Below are 21,977 nucleotides of genomic sequence, written 5' to 3' on the forward strand. Positions count from 1 at the left end.
AAAAGTTCTGCTCTCACATTTCAAGCATAACTTCATCTTAACAGCTAAAAACAGTGAAATCAGCCATTCAAATGATAGCCTCTGCAATTATCAGCTAATAATAAAACAACATATGATACAGTTTAATAAATATGTTGGTCATCTTTCCTTGATACTTTTTGTGAATTACTTATACTCAAGTACATCTCTGAATGCAGGAATTTTAGATTAGGTCAATTCCTTTTACAGCCAGCAGTGCATGGACAACAGAAAGTGATAACATCACACTGACAGAAAGATTAATGAATAATTTAATAATAAATTAATATCACAAATTGACTACATGTCTTTGAACAGCATGTGTTGTGGATCATTTAAGACTGACCAGCTTTTTTTTGTGCTCAAAGAAGAAAAAGTGCTGGCACAATCTGACAAAGCCCACTAACCTAATATCATGGGTTTTTTTTTTAAGTACAAACAATATACAAAGGCTGTGTGCTCTTGCTCAAGGTGCCTTCTTAAAATGTAGGAGCAGGGTTTGAATTCTTTCTGTTTCTTGATTAAACAACCTTCGGGTAGAAGCCCTTAGCTTGTTTAAGTAGACAGGCTCTTTAAGGCTTTTTTGGCTTATAGGAAGATGGCTCTGAGGACGTGGTCACACTCGTCATCTGCACCACGCCCAAGCACGCTTCAGTCTTAAAGTCTGATTCATCGGGACAGTGTGATCACTCAGTACACTTCCCGGCCTTTCGCACACTTCAGGGAGGTGTGCTTTGTCGTGGTACACTTCATGCACAAGTATAAGCATGCGTATGCAACAGGGACATGCCATATAATCTATAACATATCAATGGTGAAAATCCTTATGGTTTTCTTATGCATGCAGAACAGTTAATTGAAAAATGCTGCCTTGCATAAACAATCAGTTCAGGGGTGTAAGAGGCCTGTGTTGGACCATTACAACTTAACATAAACCAAAAAGTAACTAAAGTTGTAGCAGTGTCCACTGTGTTCTCCATTGTGCTGACTCTGATGAGACCACACATCTTGTAAACAGATACTTTATGAAGATTTAGGCAGGTCATGTGTGTGCTGTATTACGAAGTGATGACATATGTACAAGAGGAATCGTGCTTAAGTCTGGTTCATGTTGGAGTGGTGTGACCGCTGGCTATACCAGGCAGCAGAGGAATGGTGCTGACCAGTGTGACCACGCCTTTAGAGCGCAGTCATTTGTGACCGCCACTTCCTCCTTTCCTCAGCTTAGCAGTATCAGTTGCCACCAGTCACGCAGAGAAGTCAGGTAAATAACATCATGGAAGCTGGATTTATCCTAAGATGAGTGTTTTTTGAATGACCATCTTTGTTTGAAAAAGTAATTAATGATCAAGTAATTATTGGGCATGTTCCCAGCTCTGCAAACATGTTTTTCTGATACAATGTGTCATCAGTTTTAAATTTTACAGATGCAATGGCAGCTTATGAAGCTTATGTCAGCTGTGTGAGATTTAAATGTTGTCAACAGACTCAGGCAACTCAAATGCAAAGAAGAGTAAAACAACTCGCCCATTGTTTCCAAAAAGTAAAACAAAAAGCATTAGTGCTTGCAAAAACCTGTTGAAAACCAGCCTCACTCGTTTACCCAAAACATATACGTAGAAGCCTCTGTTCCACTGAATGTCTAGAACACATGTATCATATAGGGCAGGGATGGCCAACCTGCGGCTCACGAGACACATGCAGCTCTTTGCCTTTTGGTGTGCGGCTCTTTGATCCATTCATTATTGTTATGAGTAGTGGTGTACCAATCAATCTAAATTATTGATATATTGATGTTATGATCAGTATTGATCAATTCTTGGGTGATGAGACTGATAATTAAGTTTCAGTTTCTTTTCTCTGCATTGCACATGTGGTCATAGCTATCCAGACAGATGGATTAAACTGTCCATTCTGCAGTAAAAACAAAAATTTGTCTATGACACAGCTCTTGGTACGAATTGAAACCTGCTTACAAATGCAATAAATGTCACTTCAAAATTTGGAAATCTTTTGATTTTCCTCTTATGTCCTTTTGTTTATGTGTGAAAGGAAGTGTGTGTGTGATGCGGCTCTTTGTAGTACCACAGTAATTTATGTGGCTCTTGGTCTTTGACTGGTTGGCCACCCTTGATATAGGGTCAAATTAAATGTTCTTTGTCTTGTTTTATGTCTCTTTCAATAACAAACAGAAGTTAACAGTCACTTCTGGTAAAGAAAAGAACCTGCTCCCTAAACTGAAAAAAAGGTTTCTGTGTACACATTGGTATCACCCAAAATGAGTAAGAAATGATTGACATATCAGATACTGGCAAAATCTAATATTGTGCATTCCTACATTTCTCTAATTTCTTGTAAAAGGAAAAGATGTTCTTGTTTCTTCAATTGACAAAAAGGAAACAGACAAAGCTGATGTCTCCATGAAGATTTGCTGCCACCTGTAAGAGTCACAAACTAAATCCAGAGCACTTCAACATCTCTTTAAGACACAGGAATTAAACTACAGTAGCAGATCTCCACACATCTGCTTTGTGTGTCACAGTAAGGGACTCCCTGTGCTCCGGGGTCTGACTCCCTCCACTCATCACCCTCAGGTGATTGAGAGCACAGACCTCCATCTCTCTATAGAGGGCACCCACAGACCCGGAATGTCTTGTTTGCCGGAGCTGTGTACATTTTGTATTTGAAAGAGCAGCAAGTCAATGAATCTCCATAATGCGAGAGCCGGGCCACATAACTCACGTTGATAGTCCTTACATTGTGCCAAGAGGCGATAAATCTGCTCGGGGAGACATGAATATGCAGTGGCAGTCGGTCTGGCTTGTTCCTGCGTGCATGCCCCCTGATGCACCGTTTATTCCTCTCCCCCATTCCAAACAGAAAAATAAAACCAATGAGGCGCAGCACTATCTCATCAACACTGTTCTATTAAGCACAAAGGGGATGTAGCATGGCATTTTTCAGAATAAAAAAAAAATAAAATCATTAATATAAAAAAAAGAAAGAAAAAGTTTTGCTGGCTTATCAGGAATATAAACCTATATATATATATATATATATATATATATATATATATATATATATATATATATATATATATACTGCTACTCTTTTTTATCCAAAGGAAACATATCTATCTATCTATCTATCTATCTATCTATCTATCTATCTATCTATCTATCTGAGAATATAAAAAATATTGAAAAAAATTCTGAAGAGTTTTAAATTGATTCCACAGACTGCAGCTGACATTTCCCAGTGCTGCATTCTTTTTTTTATATCATGCCCAAAGTTATCTGCTTCATGCCAACTGCACAACACACTTATTTTAATCTGTAAACCATGAACAGGTGATCCGGTTGCCACTTTCATCCCAGCTTTCCCTCCTCCTCTGCAGTGCTGAGACAAACATGATCAGCCCTCTCTCTATGAGCTTGTATGTGTAACCTGCAGCTTGTATTTGACGGCTCTCTGTAAGGCATGAAAAATGGACAGGCAGATAGTCAGCGAGCAGTCACGGGGCTTTAATACACTCATTGACACAGACAGAATGTCTCAAATAAGAGCGATAAGAAGCCTGCTTTGTCAATGGCCCAGTCCCCAGCTGACACTTATTTCCCTCATGCAAATAATTCATCCCATTCACAATCCTGCAGGCAGCCGGGGGGATTCCATCTCTCTTTGCTCGAGGCACAAGAAAAAAGATGCTATTTCCATGCCAGTGCAGTAAATAAGAGAGAATTGTGCACCTCTAACATGCCCGGGAACACAAAATCCTAAATCTCATTAGATGTAACGTGAAGGCATACACGGAGAACACAATGCACGTGTTTACAGAAACTGGACAAGCAGATAACCGGGTCATCGCTCGGATCCTTCTCACCTCCACAAAATACTTCTTGGACATAGTTGACAAGTATGCGTAACGACGCGTGCCTCTAGTGGCACCGTGGAGGGAAGGAGGGTCGTCAGACGCACGCAGATGCGCGGCTTCCTGCACTACCTTTCAATCCAGCACAAACTGGAAGATTTAGAAAATGAACACTGTGTAACAAAGAGCCTTTTTGAGCAGATTTGGACCTTCTTCAATAACCAGCCTCGCGCCATCACCGCGCGCAACTGGAGAGGAGCGTCACGGAGCCTCTTCACAAAGTACCTCTGTGTTGCGCGGACACTTTCCCTGACTGGAGTGATTAAACTGCAACAAGCATTTTGCACTCATCGTGTAACGCTTCTCTCTGCTTGTCTCGAATCGTTTGAGGCGACCCAAAGTTCCGCAGGCGCAGTTCTCCTCCTCCACGGCGGTGCGGGAGTCGGGCTTGGCTGTTGCCGTGGTGCTCGCCAGTAGACAGTAGATAGCATCGGCAGAAGGAGGGGATACAGAGACTCCTGCAGGCTAATTGTAGCAGCCTGTGTTCGCAGGTGTATCACTGATCCGCCTGTGAGGGGACTGGGGGGCTTCATCCTCAACGAGCCGCTGTCGGACTTGTGAGTAAAAGAAAAAAAAAAGGGAAAAACACCAGAGAGAGAATGTTGCATCAAGTACGATGAGCGCACATTTGTCGCAGACACCAAAATCCATTTATGCTCCGTCGAATTCAGTTTTGATGAGCAATTCTGAGCCGTCTTTGGAATTTTAAAAAGTGGATCCCGAGACTTTACAACCATGCGAAACACTTGGCTGTCTCCCCGGAGCGCGATTTGGGAATACTGGACCTCGCTGATTGCGTGTCTCTTTTGGATTCAGTACTCTACCGGGATGCCGCATGTTATTCGAATAGGTAAGTTGTCCACATGTACATATAGCCCGCACACACTCACACAGGCACGTTTGTATTATCACCTTGAAAGTTGCTCCCTATTCAGTACGGGTCCTCGTCTCGGGTAGTTTTGGAGCGTAAATGAGCAGTCCCCTTTCATTTGCCGTTCGCCTCTTTCGGCTGGTGCGTGGATTTTCATTTTTACTTAAACAAGGGGCAACCAGGGAGCAGTGCATTATTAAAGACGATTGCCTTTAGAATTGAGGATGCCCTCTCCACTCAGTGAAATATTGTGGGTTAGTGTGACCTCTATGCACCCTGCTTTGTCCGTTCCATTTACTGCAGCCAGCTTGTTGAGTCACCAGCTAAAATGAGGCTCATTGCCATTCTGAAAGCAAGTTTGAGCTTTTAAAGACAATCTTGTAAATTAAAAGCAGTTTCAAATAAGACAACAGAAAGTTTTATTCTGAGAGGAAGGACAAGTTTCATTGAATCTGCTCTTTTCCTTTTCACTCCAAAGAAAACAAAGTACTCACACACTTCACTAAAACAGTCTTGTGTGTTCTCATTCCCAAACCTGATCTTCCACACGTGTCAGAGAGACACAAAGAGAATCACCAGCAGCAGGGTTTGTGCAGCGTTGTCACTTTTCCAATCACTCACAGGAGGAACAATGTGAGAATTGTCATTCGGAGGCTGGCGATGTGATGAAACATTTTGCGCCGCCGAGAGACAAGAACAGAATGAAGATCAATACGGTTTTTGTCACGAGGCAAATCGTTTTTGACATTTTGGCGGAGAGCCATGCAGGACAATTACTCAAAATGGCATTGGCCCACATTAACATACCCACTACAAGAGCCGGAGTACAGGCAGACACTCAGGGAGGGAGAGGGAGGGAGAGCATCTTAATGTCAGGGAGCTTTTTGTCTTGAAGGTATAAATAATGAGAGGTGAAAGTGGGTGGATGTTGGGAAAATTGCATATTGTATATTTCAGTAGTCTAAGTGAAGTAAATGGCCTTCAGTGCCAGTTTTTCCCTCCTGTTTGACGTATCTGCAAATCACCGACATCCTGTGCTGTGATTTTCTAATTCATAATTCCTGTCAGGCTCAGTGGGTGGTCGTAGAAAAGCTATATTAATTTGAATTAGAGTCATTAGATTTGAACAGGATGAGGTATAATTACTCAGCCCTGTAACCTTGAATGTTAAAGTCAAGCTCCTATAATGTTTAATATAATTTCTTGAAGACAGAGAGAAGAGAAAAAACCACAGCGTAAAGTCAAAAGAAGAAGAATAAAGCATCGTTTGCGGCTGGCCAGCAGGCCCAGGACGTCCCTGTGATTGACAGCCGCTCTCTGAGGAGCCATGACTCCTCTGACATTGCTGTGTATGGACTTTGGTGACGTCTTAAGGAACTGCATACATCTTAAAAGCTCTCTTTCTACTGATCTGAACTGAAATCGTTTGGTCCAAAGGACATTTTCTCTTCTTTCCTTTTTCATTTTTTTGAACAGTGGCAGCTGCTCAAATGAAGACTTGAAATAGACCTGACAGGCTTTGTTTTTAAAAATGTCAAAGTGCTGAGACAAATTTACCTTGAAATGTGCCACAGTCGCACCATTGCTTTTTTTAGACTCTATCATGGCTTCACGGTGCGGGAGCAGTTTGGTTTTCTTGTGTTGTTTTCTGAGGTTGGATTTTGACAAGCGGGTAAGAGGGACATGCAGGAGACGGATGCTGAATTTTCTACAAATTCCAAAAAAGACATCAGAAATAAAAGTCACAAGTGCTACATCTCTATTCGATTACTTAGAGCTGAGCCGCAACACAGAATGTGCATGTGTGTATTTGGATTTCTTAAAATCAGGTGGAAAAAATACCACAGGGCACAACAAAATTCTGTGAAACTGCATTTATATTTTCCCTATTTTATCACGCATATATATTTTAACCGTGAGTGTGTGTAACATAATGGTAACATAATGGTATAATCTGTGCTCGATGTGGTTTATATCCACAGTCTGTTGATTCGTTCAAGGATGAGCGCATTTTTTGAGTGAGTGCAGTGGCCAATTTTGCTCCCCCTCTTTTTTAGTAATTTGGTTCTTGGTGTGCAAGTGTGTGTGTGTGTGTGTGTGTGTGTGTCACAGCCCCCCCTGCTAAAACCAACAGAGGGCTCTCTCATAGTGCTTCCACTGTGGCCGACGTCGCTGCTCAGCACTGGTTCCCAACACAAACAAACCCAGTGAAAAACACCGAGGTGGGCGGCGAGATTCGCTCTCTGTCTGTGCTGTGTCTGCTCTTGGTTAGGTGGCCTGTGCAGCTCTTCCTCCAAGTACACCATCTGGGTAATGGTGGGCATCCAAGGTAGAGTTGTTGCCATTGATTTTAGTGCATTTTACAGTGCGTTGCTCCAAGTTGAGGCCAGATGGTCGCTCCGTCTCATTCTGCAGCTTTTATTTGTTGGAGGGAAGAAAAGCGTACTCCTCCTGTATTTGTCCTCTTGCACACTGTGCTTCTCTTTAGTCTCCCTCCGCCTGCATTTTGTCTTTTTTCCCCCCTCTCCTCCCGACATGTTTTTGCAACCTCTCAACTCATCTAGAAACCATCTCGGCTGATAATGCAATGTTGGTATAATAAAGAGGAAAGTGCTGGAGGATGTGGATGGGATTTTTTCTCTCTGAAGATGGCACTTTGTGTGTTTGCCAACACGAAAATAAGACACATTTTGAAGCAGATGAATGTGGTAGATGCTTCTTTTTGCTTTGTTCTGCTGTATTTTTCAGTTTCCCTGCATGCATTACGTTCTTTTAATTAGATAGGATTCCCTGATTTAGACAATTTTATCTCCTGTATTTGTGTCATACATGTATATGTCCACTTATAAAGCCTCCAGTAATGAAAGATTATCATACATCGTCTATTACATCTGTGGGCTGATGAAACTAATTCATCATTTGTTGCCTCTTTTCTCTCTCAGTGAGGTTATTCACTGCCTGACAGGGATTTATTGAATAATCAATTACTTTATCTACCTAATACTTAAAGCACTTAATCAGTGCCAGTTAATCAATCTCCCCCATGATTTCTTGTTGATTTCATTTCCTTGCTACTTGCTCTCCCCCACAAACATCACCATCACCATTTTGCCTCTCTAAAAAGCTTTGAGCAGCCACGACTGCAAACATAATTACTGTGTGTAAAACAGCTCCAGACATTCAAATGTAAGCTGACAAATGTGCAGCACTTGAAGCTGCATGCAGTGTGACCGCTCGTAAGCTTCAGTGGGATAAACCGGGTTCGTCGGTCACCACTTTCAGTTGAAGTCTGCAAACACAGAGCCACTTCAGAGGCTTGTCTTTATCCCCACACCAGCAGCAGCAGAAGCAGCAGCAGCAGCAGCAGCAGAGAGGGCGACTGAGAAGTTTTCATGTGATTAACTCTTCCAGCCAGCTATAGAGAGAGAAGTGCATCCTCCACTTGCAAGCTCCTGAGATCCTCCTCGTCGCCTCTCTTTTTTTTTTTTTCTTGCAAATGTTTCATGTGAAATGACTCAGACATATTTCAAGAGACTGCAAAAAAAGCTGTAATGGTACTTTGCAGTTCTACTTTTAACAAAGTCAAACCCAAAAGGCTGGCTGTATTGAGAATTACCCTCGAGAGGATGGTATGGTATGGAAAAAGAAAAGTGAAGAGGAGGATGTCAAAGAACAGTTCCTCTTTATCGGCGATGGAAAGGTACAATGAGGAGATGTTGCATCAAAAGTTGTATCAAATTAAGACGGCCATCAGTTGCTGAGAGCAAATGAATATTTCATTTTCATCTAAATTTAATCTCCCTCCAGACTGAGGGAGAGGAAGCAGGGAGAAGCTTGTGGTGGAGGCTCGGGGTTGGGGAGTAGTCGTGGTGAATATGAACAAAGGCTGGTAGAGGTCACAGAAGAATTGGATACAGGAGGGATGCTTCTTTGATGTGTAATTCCATTATCTGTTAGCGAAAGCAGAGATTGAACACGGGCAGGAATACAACGCTTGTTTTACCCATGCTTACACACCCCCCTACCTCCGCAAACACAGGCAGATAGATAAACTGCAGAAGCAAACCAAGGGTCCATTTCCTGCACGCACTCACGGACACGCACTTTATAAAGCCATTCTCCATCGGCAATATTTTCTAAAACATATGTCTGGTCTCACTGGGCTTCTTGTACACAATCCAATTCCATTCTCTCTGTCAGCACACTCACGGCTCGTCATTAGCTTCAATCTTGCTGATGAGAAACGGCAGATGTTCGTTTTGTCGAGCAGAGGGCCCCTTCTCTGAACGTGCTGTCGTCTGAGCTCGCCTGTGATCCTGTGCAGAAAGAAACATTCTGCTTTCACAAACAAATACCAAGCTCCAGGCCTATTATGGGTTGCTTTTGTGCCTGAGCAGAGCCTGTTTTTTCTAGTAAAGTCAGGAAATCCAGTCAAAATGTATTAATAACACTGTCTGAGCCTCAATGTATTAAATAAACAGTGTTTACCCCTCAGACAAGGTGTAATAGATGTGAAATGTGCTCATAACATGCCTGATCACTAACACTAACAAGACTTAAATGCGTCAAGGAAATACAGGTACTTAGCTCTGTGTTTAGTCGCACATAATAATGATCATCCAATAATCCAAGCCACCAGGGGCTAATAGAACGGATCTACCAACCAGTAAGATAATCCTGTGACACAGCAGGGCCCCATCGAGCCCCAGCTAGCTTAGCCTAGCTGCTGCTAACACACCAGATGGTGTTTTCATATCATACTACAAAGTGGTTGCTCTGCAGTGAAAGGTCTGCTGCAAGCATATGCTTCTGCTGCACGTTGAAATAAATAAGGGGCCGGGTTCCTTATGGCTACAAATGACATCTCTTCATTAAAGAACAATGGCAGAACCACTGTGCTGGAAGGTTCCAGGTGGGTACTTCTCGCACTAAACATTTGATAACTATTTCTGCCAAAGTAACAAAGGACGTACTTTCACATTAGTGCTATATAGCTGTGTAGGGAGTTCAGCTTTATGCAAGATACCCGCTTATTTGCTTCATTGTAGTTTTTATGTGAGAGGAATTTTGTGTATGAGGATATCACTTTTGACGTTTTTCTGTTGAAGTAATTTTTTGTTGAAGGAAGAAAGAATAAAAATGTAAACTCAAACAGTGTATTACTAACTATCAAAGAAGTAAAAGTTGTTTTTTAATTTTTAACATTACACATTTTAACACTGTGAGCATAAAGGTCAAATAGGCAGATAATAAAACCATCAGATATCTTTGAAATATTGAGGCAACAACTTGCTTTATTTTATTGTGATACAAGAATTCACTGGATTTGAAAGTAGAGCAAAAATCTAAGGCTATGTCAATATTTCAGTCTTCTACTATATGCAGATCCAAGAGTGCGACTGTTATATATGTGGAGGTATATTTTCCAAACTAAAATTCCATTTGATCTTCATGGTCTTTAATTGTGCATTTGATGAGCGAAAAAAGAAACTAGAAAAGCACTCGGAGAGCGCAGACCTCCACTGAGCATGTTGTGATTCTCACACAACACTTCAGTCCTACTTTAATGTTTTACTCCCTTTTAGCAGACTGTTTGCTACAATTTGGTGTTAGTTGCAGGTTTGTGCAATAATTTGTTACCTGACAGTGTTGAAAATTATGATGACCGAGTACATATTTCATATTCCAGATTATTGCCAGGATGTGGATAGTACATTTACATCTGTCATGAATTACAGTGACCTTGTCTTGTTTTGTTTTGCAAAGCAATCCGACCATCTCTTGTAGAGTTATATACGCATAAGGTGAAAACATTCCTATCTCACAATGATAAAGAATCCTTTACAAAAATCCTGGATCCAGATGCTAATCTGGATCACCTCCAAAATGTAATCACTTCTTCCTTATCCCGTTTCGAACATTTCCTGAACATTTCTTGAACATCTGTTTGTGACGTTTTGAGTTATGTTGTTCACAGACAAATAGACCAAGTAAAAGTCAAAGTAAAAAACACAACCTTGGCGGAGGTAAAAATCCTGAATTTTACATAATTTTTGGAAAAACTACAACCACACAATCAACCTCTGCACAACCAGTGTGTGTCACACAATAAATGTCTGTATCACCATGCCTCTGTCCAACTTTCCATCAGGCAATAGAAACTATGGTTGCTGCGGTGTGCGTTGCAAAGAACCCTCTACAGCAATAACAAACAAGCATGCGTCATGCATCAACTCTGTCATGCAGTGCACCATGGGTAATTTATTTTGGGTGCTTTTGTGAACCACCTCGAGGAATTGTTACAAAAGGTACCAGCAGCTGGTAAGTAGTCCCAGTATGCCAAGGGGTTAAATTTAGAAGTGGTGGTACTGTTGGAGTGTACTGGCCCACTTAAAGCACTGAATTCCACTCAAAGTTACAAAGGGATAGTCCTTGAAAAGTGGGCATGCAGTTTTCTAGTTATCCTGAAAAATACTACCAGAAGTGTAACCTCTTCAGCAGAGCTCATACAATACTCAAAAAGGCCTTAAAATCAATGCTGAGAAAATGATTAAAATAGCAAAGAGAATGAAAGGGAAGGAGCTAGAAAGCCAAATTAAAAACCAAGGAATAAACAAAAAGTGAGGTTCCTTTAAATGACTTCAAGTGAAGCACAGGCCTTGAGAGAGGATGTCTTGTTATTTTGAGAGCTAAAAGGAATCCTATGATGAAATGGCTGAGGAAAGGCCATCAAGGTATTTAGAGACTAAAAGACTCCAGGAATAAATTGTCCTTCACATTTTATAACCTTGACTAAGAGGAAAAAAAGGTATACGAGTTTTCCCATTAGAGCTGCGTACAGAATAGATTTTTGGGTGAAGTAACTGAGCTATGTAATATCCATCGGACACTAGGGCCTGATTGATTTGGTCCACAATCTGCATGAAGGCCCCGCAGGGACTCCATGTCGTTACAGTGGGACGTGGGCTTTTTGGATCTGACAAGAGTTCTGAAATTCATGGCATGTCAATGCTGGCTATTTCCCTGCGAATGTTTCTGTAGCAGGGCCATGAATCAAATTTCATGCTCAAGCCATTTGTCTTTATTATGTGCCCTTGTCCTTTCCATTTGACTCTCCCGTCTCAGGCCTCCTCGGGGCTCTGCTGGAAAAGTCAAATAACATCAAGAACAGTCGGAGGAGGAAAAGCTTGATCACGGGGCATTTTGGGGTCACGCTTGCAATGTAACTCAGTTAACTAAAATGATCTTGTTGGAGGTAATTTGGTGATTATTTTTTACATTTCAGCACAGGGCTGCAATTTGTCTTCAGTTTTTTTTCCAGACACACTGTATATCTTTGCCAACCACACACACACACACACACACACACACACACACACACACACACACACACACACACACACACACACACACACACACACACACACACGCCACAGGCAAAGTACCAGAGCAAAAAAAAAGAGACAGAATGAGCGAGGAAGAGCGAGGGTGGTTACATGGATGAAGCTAGGGGACTCTTATTTAGCTTGTTAATTAGCTTGAACCTTTTGATCCCAATTTTAAAACCCGCCACGTTGCAACGCTGCCGCCTTTTGTGTGTTGCCCTGAGCTAGATAAAGCTAAGCTTTATTCCAGTGCCTTTCAAACACCGCTGCATTCACCGGAGCAACGTTAGCTTTCCTGTGTTAGTGTCCTTCTTATCTATTCCCAGACGCTGCGTGTAAACTTGGTCACCTCTGACACTTCTGTTACATACTCTTACACACACGCTTCACAATATGAGACCTTTTCTTTCTCAAGCAGTAAAGAGTTGACAGTGACGGTATCAGGTGCAATGCACAAGCCTGAATCCTATTTAACTTGGGCTAGAGACAATGAATGGAGGCTGACATGGTTTCACTTTACCCTTTAATCAAGCTCTCATTGTTATAAATGCCAGGCCCAGGGTGTGTGATTCCCTCAGATTGTCATTGACTATGGGGAGATATGTATGTGCGTGCGTGCGTGTGTGTGTGTGTGTGTGTGTGTGTGTGTGTGTGTGTGTGTGTGTTTGGGAGGAAAAGCAAGAGAGAGGGAAAGAGAGAGAAAACAGAGGAAGTGTAACTATGTGCATGACAAGGGGATGTGTAAGGGGAGTTGGCGTGGAATCCCTGGAGCGTAGGGGTAGAGCAGGAGTTACTAATCAACTGTGAGAGAGTATGCTAGAGAACACTCACCCTCCATTTTCCCCCCAGAGAGGAAGAGAAGGAACAGATAAGACAAACCTCTTCGGGGCCAAAACCACTACAAATGAATGGCTATCACCAAAAATATCAGTGGGGAAACGGAGTCGCTTCTTTTTTCCCTTTTCATCATGGTAGCAACAAACGCGAGGATGACTGCAGGAAGTGCATACAACTCGGGGGTTACCTCTGCCACCCCTGTGCTCTTCCCCTTCTCTGATGGATCGCCAGGAGGTTGAAAGCCAATGTCAATTTAGTTAACACAGCCAATACCCAGAAGATTCCACTCAGCATTCGCCTGCGCTGTGTGCGGGCGAGACAATCTAGGATGGTCTCCCGTGTCTCAGTGGATGTTTTTACCGGCTGCCGGTTGACTGTCCAGGTCGCCCCCAGAGAGCAGCATGGTTAACCGCAAAAAACACTCCCCAGTGACTCATCTGAAGACAGCTTGTCTGCATGAGACCAGCGTCAGATATATGGAGCAAGACAGAGATTATCATTGACAGGGGAAGGATGGGAGAAGAGGGGAGATGGTAGGCGGTTTGAGGCTGGCAGCACATTTTCCTCAGGTTATTAGTCAAGCTTGTATGAATTAGAGGCCTTTAATGTAAAGCCAGAAAAGGTGGTGCTGGCCTGCGGGTTGAGAGATGGCTGTCATAGTAACGACAGTTCACGTCGCTGGTGTAAAGGAACATGATTGGTGGAGATTAAAGCGTGTGATTAGTCTATTACCGAAGGAGCAGAAACAGAAGCATTTGTTTTTTTGGGGGGTTAAATCAATTCTCTATCACTGAGAGTTAATGAAAAATTAGGCTTCAGATTGTCTTTTCCCCAAATCATGTTTTCTTTTCTCAAGTGCTTTGGTTTCTCTGCTGCAGTCTCAAGAGCTTTTTCATTATTGTCTTGCTGTCAGTGGCCCAGCTTTTGTTTTGTTTTTACTTTTTCATTAATTTTGGTTCAAAGTGTTTACTACATTGTAATTTAAAAGAGCTCAAAAGTCAACCGAAGTCATGCAATCACATACAGGTTGAAGGGGTAAATGTGTATTTATGTGGTCATTTACTGAATAAAGGTTTACATTATCTTTTATCAGTGTTAAGACATTATTTTAAACTTGAGATCTTTCTTCTTCCTATGTCATGTACAAGCTGATGAAAACTCACATGCAAAGTCCTCAGACACAACAAATCCAGGGAGAAACGGAAACCCTGCCTCCATATAATCCGCCTCTTTCCTCAACCCCTCATCTGCTTTTACTCGTCCAGAAAAATAAAGAAGACTTAAATCCATGAAAGCTGTCTAATTTCTATATAACGCCAGGGAACCTACAAGCTACGCTCCCTAATTGCTTTTCACCAAGAGTGAAAATAATACCGTGAAATGTGCCTGCGCCAAAATAATCTGCAATCAGCAAGTATTATCTGGTTTGATGAAAAGGATCAACTGAAGTAACGCCGCAATAATCGTATGCAAATTTAATGAGACATCTGCAGTGTATTAGGCTGATTATTTTTACTGCAAAAGCAAACAATGTGTGTTCTTCTTGCCTGCCATTTCAGTCAGAAATCTCGTAAAACATGAACATTAGAGATCATCAGGGGTCTTTAAAAACACATCTATGGTATCCATCCATTAATTTGTGCAGAATATTTCACATCGGTAGTAATGAATGTGATAAATTTAAACATTCCTTTTATACAGTGTTATGTCCGGAGTAAAAAAAGATTGACAAAGTCTTCAGAAAAATCCTTCATCATAACTACATGTCTAGACATACTAATCTATTAAGAAAATTTAGAGTGCAGCACAGTTTAGAAATGTCAATACTCTAAATGTCTTGAAAGGTCAATTAGAAATGTCACAAACTGTTAGCTGGGGAGAGGACCCAGGATTTCCATGTGGCAAAATGAGCATGTCTGTAGATCTCATGAAGCCACTGACTCACATCTCTATGCGTTATATTTCTCGTCTGACTCACATGTCTTTTTCTTTTGTCTTACTTAAACAACCAACCCGTCTTTTACACATGACTCACCTTTCTCTCCGCTCTTTTTTCAATGCACAATGTGGGTCTTTTGTTAGCCTGATTGCTACTTGGAGAAATATATAACCACAAGAACGTGGACCACATTTAAAATAATTGGCATCACAGAATTAATGCTGGGTTAATGTCCTGCTCAGCCTCCCTCTGCACTGTTCACATATGGATTGCCTGTCTGCCAAAAGGGGTAATTACTTTCAATGTGGTTAGGACCATTTCTATTGTGCTGTGGCGAGAACACAGGCTAGAATATAATACGGAGAGACATTTTCAAATGGCTTGATTTTTAAAATACTTTTTTCCAGAACCAATCAATTCGGAATAAGACTAGAGCAAATCAGTCAGTTAATTTTTGGATCATTTAGTGGTTGGTATCATCAGACCCTTTGATTATGTTTTGCTTGGACAAATGAACAACGTTCCAGGCATGCATGGGTTTTTAGAATTAACTTTTACTTTGAGCTCTGAAAATACAGAAACACAATCACAGAAATTCAACTTGGCTGCATACTGCATTTCAACCTGGTCTACTAAATTCCTCTGTGCTCTCACAAATGCAATGTTTAACCCCACGGTTATTCACTCTTACGCACAACATTCAGCTTAGTCACACAGTAAATATTAAAGTCAGCTACAGATAGCTAGGCTTAGCATTTTCTAGCAAGTAACTATGACAGGTGTGGCACTTCAAAGACAACTAATCAACCTGCAAAAAATTGACGCAAGTGACTTATTCATATGAACAGAAGTCTGGTTTCACTCATACACATTCCTCATCTGTGTCTCTACATTTACCCTGTGTTTCACTACTTTGGCTCACCTGAAAATACAGAAACACAAGCATGGAAATTCAACGTGGCTGCATACTGCATTTTATCCATAGACTGTGTAAAAATGGACATCATCTTGCTTAGCTCGAAGTGAGGTCGCTAGGAAAACTGCTCCCCCTGGTGACTGGCTGCAGTATAAGTAAAAAAATGCAGCTCTCCAGTCATACCAGATAGGCTGTGGTCAAACTTGCAAAAATTAGCACACCTCGTAGAAATGTTTCTCACATTCGATTGTTGTGGTGATTTGAAGATATTATTTGGCTGCCTTGTATTCAAGTCCTCCTTTTTTTACGATAACGTTTTGTTTTCAGTTGCTAAAAGAGGTTAAAAACAAGGTTTTAAGTCACGTTAAACGATGATTGACAGCTGCCGTTTTTGTGTATTTTTTTCTGGGACTGTAACATATGTCGGGAGGTAGAGTCAGGAAGCGATTAGACTCTTGAAAGAAAACAAATAGTTATTATTTTCTTCACCCGGCTACACTCAGATTGTCCCAGAATCCCTCATAGTCTCTACTGCACAGACTCTGGCTGCACAACTGCTACAATGGCTGCGCCTGTGACCGAGGTATTTTGGCTTCAAAACTGTACAATGGTAAATGGCAGAGCCATGCTGTCCACTCTATATACAGTCTGTAATTTCATCCTGGTCTACTAAATGACTCTTGCACCCGTGTGTTCTTAAGACCCTAAAGCTGCCCTAAAATGCCTGTGAGCTTTGCTTCTTTAAACCTCCAATCAATTACTAAAATATTACAGTAGTGCCTGAATATTCATCTTTTAACAGCTGAATAATGTATGATACAAAATAGATAAACATGATAGTTGGGGGGTGCCCATGTCCATGTGCATGTTTTACACCTTTAGTATGGGTCCCACAAATGTTTTGTTCAAATTGTGCCATTTTTTCTTTGCCTTAGGCATTGGCTAAAACATTAAATTTGAAGTTGAAAATATTGATTGAAGGAAACAATTTTTGTCACTATCATCTTAGTTTTAGGAAATGGTAAAAGTTGTTGTTTTTTTTTTTCCACAAAATGACCACAACAACAATCACCACAAAATATTCAATAGCTTTTGTTAAAAGGAAATCATCATTCTGGTTGGTGACAGCCAACTGTTTGTTTTCCACCTTTTTATAAACTTAAAGTCGCTTGAAAACAGAATCCAGCACAAAAGCTTTGGTCACGTCTTAATAAAAGTATTGCTTTGTAAGAGTTTTCGGTTCCCTTTTGTTCAATGTGGATATGTCCCTTGTACCCAGCGTGGAGGAAGATCAGAGATTTAACCACACAAGTAGGAGGGATGATAAAAGGGGAGGATATTATCTTTTTTCCAATCTTATGGCCTCTAGGAGACCAAAAGAAAACCAGCGGGGTTTGTGAGCTGAATTTCACGTCTGTAATGTTGACCAGATTGCAAGCCTGGACGGATCAGAGACTTTACAATATTGTGCGTAAGAACTGAAGAAGGGGAGAGATGACAGAGCGCTCATGGTCTGTACATGCTTCTATGACGTAGGGGGCCTCTTCAACCACTACCCAACTTCAAACAAAAGACAGGGGGAGGCATTACCTTCAGTAACGTGCTGAGCTGCACCTGTTAAGTGTGAGCACCTTTAAGTTGTTAGACTGACAGACATTTGTCTGTTCTTGAATTCATCTTGGTTTAAATTCTACATATCATGCTGGCAAGAGAAGAACCCCCCCCCCCCCCCCCCCCCCCTCTACTCTCTGTCTTATCTCCTTTTCTTTTACCCTCCCTTGAAACAAGAAATAACCATTTTTCTGAAGTCATGTTCTTTTAAGAGCGCAGAAGATAAGCTTTTGTTTGGGTTTCATTCACTTCTTCTTCCTCTTTTCTCATCAGACAAGATGAGACCCTGCTAACATATGCACATTGTGTTAATCCCCTGAAAGACGAAAATGAGAGTTCCCTTGTTGCACCTTGCTTGACCTGGACCCCTTTCTGTCTCCTCCATGCACTGTATTACAAGACTTACATTTCAATTTGCTGCCCAATCAGACGATCTTATGAGCTGCTGGTTGGAAGGCAAGTAAGCCTCATTCAGCCTGTGCCACCTATGTTTCCAATCTCTGTATAGCTATCTAAATACATTAAAAGGTATGACTAAACCACTGCTGGAAAGAAAAAGTTCCTTTTCCCTTTTTCTTTGCCTCGGTCTCTCTTTCCGCACTTCATTTGATTGCACCCACCAGTCACCTTTGCCTCCATCCAGTGCTTCCCTGGTCGTCTGTGCACCTTGATTTGAGAGTTGAGGATGGGGGGGTTGGTGTGTGGGGATGGCGGTGCATGGAAATGGACCGGTGATTGCCTTCCTCCCAGCGTGGTGATGGGGGGCTTGAGTGATCGCGCCCCTCAAGCCCCTCCTTGGTGGTTGATTAGCTGTAGAGCCCTGAAGCTCAGGAGTGACACGCTGGCTCATCAGACCCCACTCAGCCTGTCAGGGACCCCCTTGATTGCATGTTGCTTTATAATTGTCCCCATTTCTGCTTTGGTGTCCGGTGTGCTGCAATCTCATTTTCATGTCGCAGGATGCACCAAGTAATGATTAACTTTTCAGTATGTACACACTTAAAACTCTGGTCATTTCAAAGAAATCAGCCAGGAGAAAACTGCTACATGTACTGCTCTCACATACATCATGTCAGACAACACAACCACTGTAAAATGTGACCTCTCACTTTTTTAATACAATCCCTTCACCACATTCTCCACAGATTAAGGTTAAATCATGCTGATAAAATAAAAGTTGTGTGATGATTATGCTCATTGAGTCCAGGCTAAACTTTATTACCAGCTGCAGATATGCAGCACAACATTTATTCGAAGGTTTTCTTCCTCTTTCTCTGTCTGTCTGCCAGCAATGGCAGCTGCAAATGGATCCAATATAATGTCTTTTTTAGTAAGGCAATTGGAAAAGAATTGCCATCTTGGCATTTATAATCATTGAGTTGGTTGACGTGATTGAGAGTTAAAGCAGTCAGAACTGAGAACTCTGAGGGCTTTGGCCCAGCGTATTGATTCATATAGCTTATGTGGATGAACTGCCTGAGGTGTGGAACTCATCAAATCATAAGCTGTATTAATTATTTTCAAGTCCAGCCTCTGGGGGATTTCTTAAAATTTAGATGGCTTGTGTCTTCACTGTTTGAAACACTGCCTGGTATTAGTTGGATGTGAGTCTTTGAACATTGTTTTCTGCAGCTGCAGCGAAAGTTTTTTTAGGGCTTTATTTGTTCCAAGCACAAACCTGATGTTGCAACAACAACAACAAAAAAGAATAAATAAAACTATAAAAGATGCCCATGCTAGACTCACAAAAAACCTTTAAATTCTTGAGCTGTCTGGCACAGTTAAGGCCTTTCCTTCTTGCCAAGATGTCAGTATGTGGATCATCTCAGATTTTGATAATGTGGAATCCTGCTAACTGAAACCACTGGCTCTCTACCCAGGTGTTCTGACCATTCTTAGAGCCCAATAATTTCTCTACTGCTTCCTCTTACAATCCACAATTGACTTCTTTTTTAACCCTCAGTAAGAGACTGTTGGCCTCACACAAGAGTAAAATGTTAAGTTTTAGGCATCATTTTTGCTGAACATGCCTATTACTGCTACAGCATAAAAAGTAGTTTTAGAAAAGCAAGAGGAGCTAAAATAACAGGGTTCGAGTACAGAGCCTTGGGGGACACCTGTTTAAATGCCCAGGTTGTGTTGTTACAAATAATATGCTAAAAAAATGTTTTTCACAGGGGGAACTCTCAGAACGACAGGAAGTCAAAACAGATAGTGATGTCACGTGAACAGCAGTCAGAAAGTAATTGAGCATGCAGCAACTTGGTAGTGTTGCATAATGTACAACTCAATCCAATCCAATCAGCCTACTGTTTTTTTTGTTGTTGTTGTTTTTATCATTAAGACATATTGTTTATGCAACTTTTTTTATAGCTAATTTTCATTGGATTATTTTTTTCAAGACGTTTGACGCTTTTATCGTCAAAGATGCCATTGATTTCTACTATTTTCCGAAGCTTTGAAAAGTACCACAAAATGACTTTGAATACATATGTCAATTTACATTTCATTTGAGCTCAGAGATACACTTAATAAATAAATGGAAATGGTAAAAACTGAATTTCAATTTACATTAAATTGAGCTTCCAAATAGGTTGATATCATCATCATCATCTTCTTCCTCTTCCACCTCTACCTTTTTAACTGGGGCGCCAATGTTTCCCTGTGCAGTTGAAGAATTTTCTTGTGACATCAGTAGAGTTGTGGATAAATCCCCAAGTGTCATAAGAGTTGTGAATTAAGAAAGTGTGAAGCTACTTGTCAGTATGTATTTAGAACAGAACAGGGCTCCAGAAGACTAGAGCTACATTGGTTCCAGATCTGAATTGAATTTTCTTTCACCAATGTACTGTACCTGGTGGGTGTCAGATGGTTTGCAAAAGCCACAACACATATGCAGACACCACAACACTAATGCAAACACCACAATACAAATACAGCCACAACGGAAGTCAAAACAAGTTAGTTATCCTAACGGACATAGAACAATTGTGAAAGTTAGTAAATGGTTTTCTTCTTTTACTTCATCTATGATAAATGTAGCTTTGTAGGGGTGTCACCTTGTGATATCCTTCATACTACTCACATTTCTTTATTTCCCGGTAATACAACTTCTTATATTTAGCTTTATGAATCAGTCATGTCATAACATTAGCATTACAGATATTTTTTATCATAGCTTAAGTTATTAAACAAAACAATTGTTAACTTACTTTCACAACTTTGCTGTGTCTGTTAGGATTACTGTCCTATGAACTTTCATTCCATTCCTTCCACTGAGGCTGTACTTCTGTTATGTGGTGGCTTTTGCACTCATATTGTGGTTTTTGCATTTGTGTTGGGATTGCAGATTGGCTGACACCTATCGGCCACTGTACATATGAGTCATACAATACATTTAGCATCTTCATGTGCTTTAAGTCTAAAGTTGAAGGGCAACTCTCAGGTTAGTGTTTCAGTCATGGATACTCTAGGCAGTCCAAGTTTTTGCCTCTGGTGAAAGGCCCAGCAGGCCTGCCATGCTCATACATAACACAAAGCTTCTCCACTCACAGGATAGTTGGAATGACCTCCAGACACTCAGCTTAACAGCTGCTTTTCACTCAACCGCGGCACATGAAATGTGCATCTCTGCTCTGTTTTGGTTCCAAGAACCCATTCCCTGTGTTCAAGACCCACCGAGCATCTACTGAGTGGGACTTGAGATGTAAAAGACGAGCTCTGTGTTTTGTTAAATAACTTGTTTGTGATGTGTGCAATTGCATTTAACTGCTGGCTGGATGGCTTTTATCTTATTTTCCACCAAAGAAATCGTGACTACTGCCACAGGCTTATTCATGTTTGGACTTTTAACTCACCAGAGACTTTTGCCTTGTTGACAAGCTTTGGAAAGAAAAAAAAAAAAAACACTCACTTGTGTTTGTTAATGCGCTTTTCATATTTTGATCTCATGATAGAAGCATAGCAGTTTTCTGATGGCTTACTTTCCAACTGGCTTTTTCCTTTGTTATCCTCTATGGAATGAAGATCTCACTTGCTACAGGTTAAGTAGACCTCAAGAGTAAAATACAACACTTTCTTTAAGTTTCTAAGATATATTCAAGTGTAACAGCTCTGTATGAAGAGGGACTCAGAGTCAGCCTTGTACAGGCTGATCGACTTTATAGCACTGAAAGAGATTTGTATAAAAAAGTAAATCCACTGTCATATTCCTACATACCTACCTTACACAAGAGGTAGTGGTCTGTGACAGATGAGTGGCTTAACGTAACAACAAATTTGTTCTCTCAAGAACTGAGTCAAGGTGTTCGCTGTGTCAAAAAAAGAAGCCTTGGAAAAGAAATAAGCTTTGTCAAGAGTTCGGAAAGAGTGCAGTAACCAGGGTAAAAATGACATGTTGGTTGTAGTGTGCCAGCCCTCCTCAACTCTCTGTGTCTGAGTGTTCAACTACTTAACTTGATCATTTCCAG

At 41.1% G+C, this 21,977-nt stretch overlaps 1 protein-coding gene across 1 annotated transcript in view; it reads left to right on the forward strand.

The window, feature by feature from the left end:
• The first annotated feature begins 3,908 nt into the window (after window positions 1–3,908).
• The window catches only part of grik3 (glutamate ionotropic receptor kainate type subunit 3), a 107,809-nt gene continuing 89,740 nt past the window's right edge, over window positions 3,909–21,977 (forward strand). Inside the window, exon 1 of the mRNA XM_074682882.1 lies at window positions 3,909–4,799. Within this exon, the coding sequence (XP_074538983.1) occupies window positions 4,685–4,799 (115 nt within the window). The 5' untranslated portion in view covers window positions 3,909–4,684. The remainder of the gene's footprint in view (window positions 4,800–21,977) is intronic.

This window comes from Halichoeres trimaculatus, unplaced genomic scaffold, assembly GCF_033239565.1.
Source record: "Halichoeres trimaculatus isolate MK-OKI-2021-1 unplaced genomic scaffold, fHalTri1.1 fHalTri1_scaffold_12, whole genome shotgun sequence".
NCBI classification, from domain to species: Eukaryota; Metazoa; Chordata; class Actinopteri; order Labriformes; family Labridae; genus Halichoeres; species Halichoeres trimaculatus.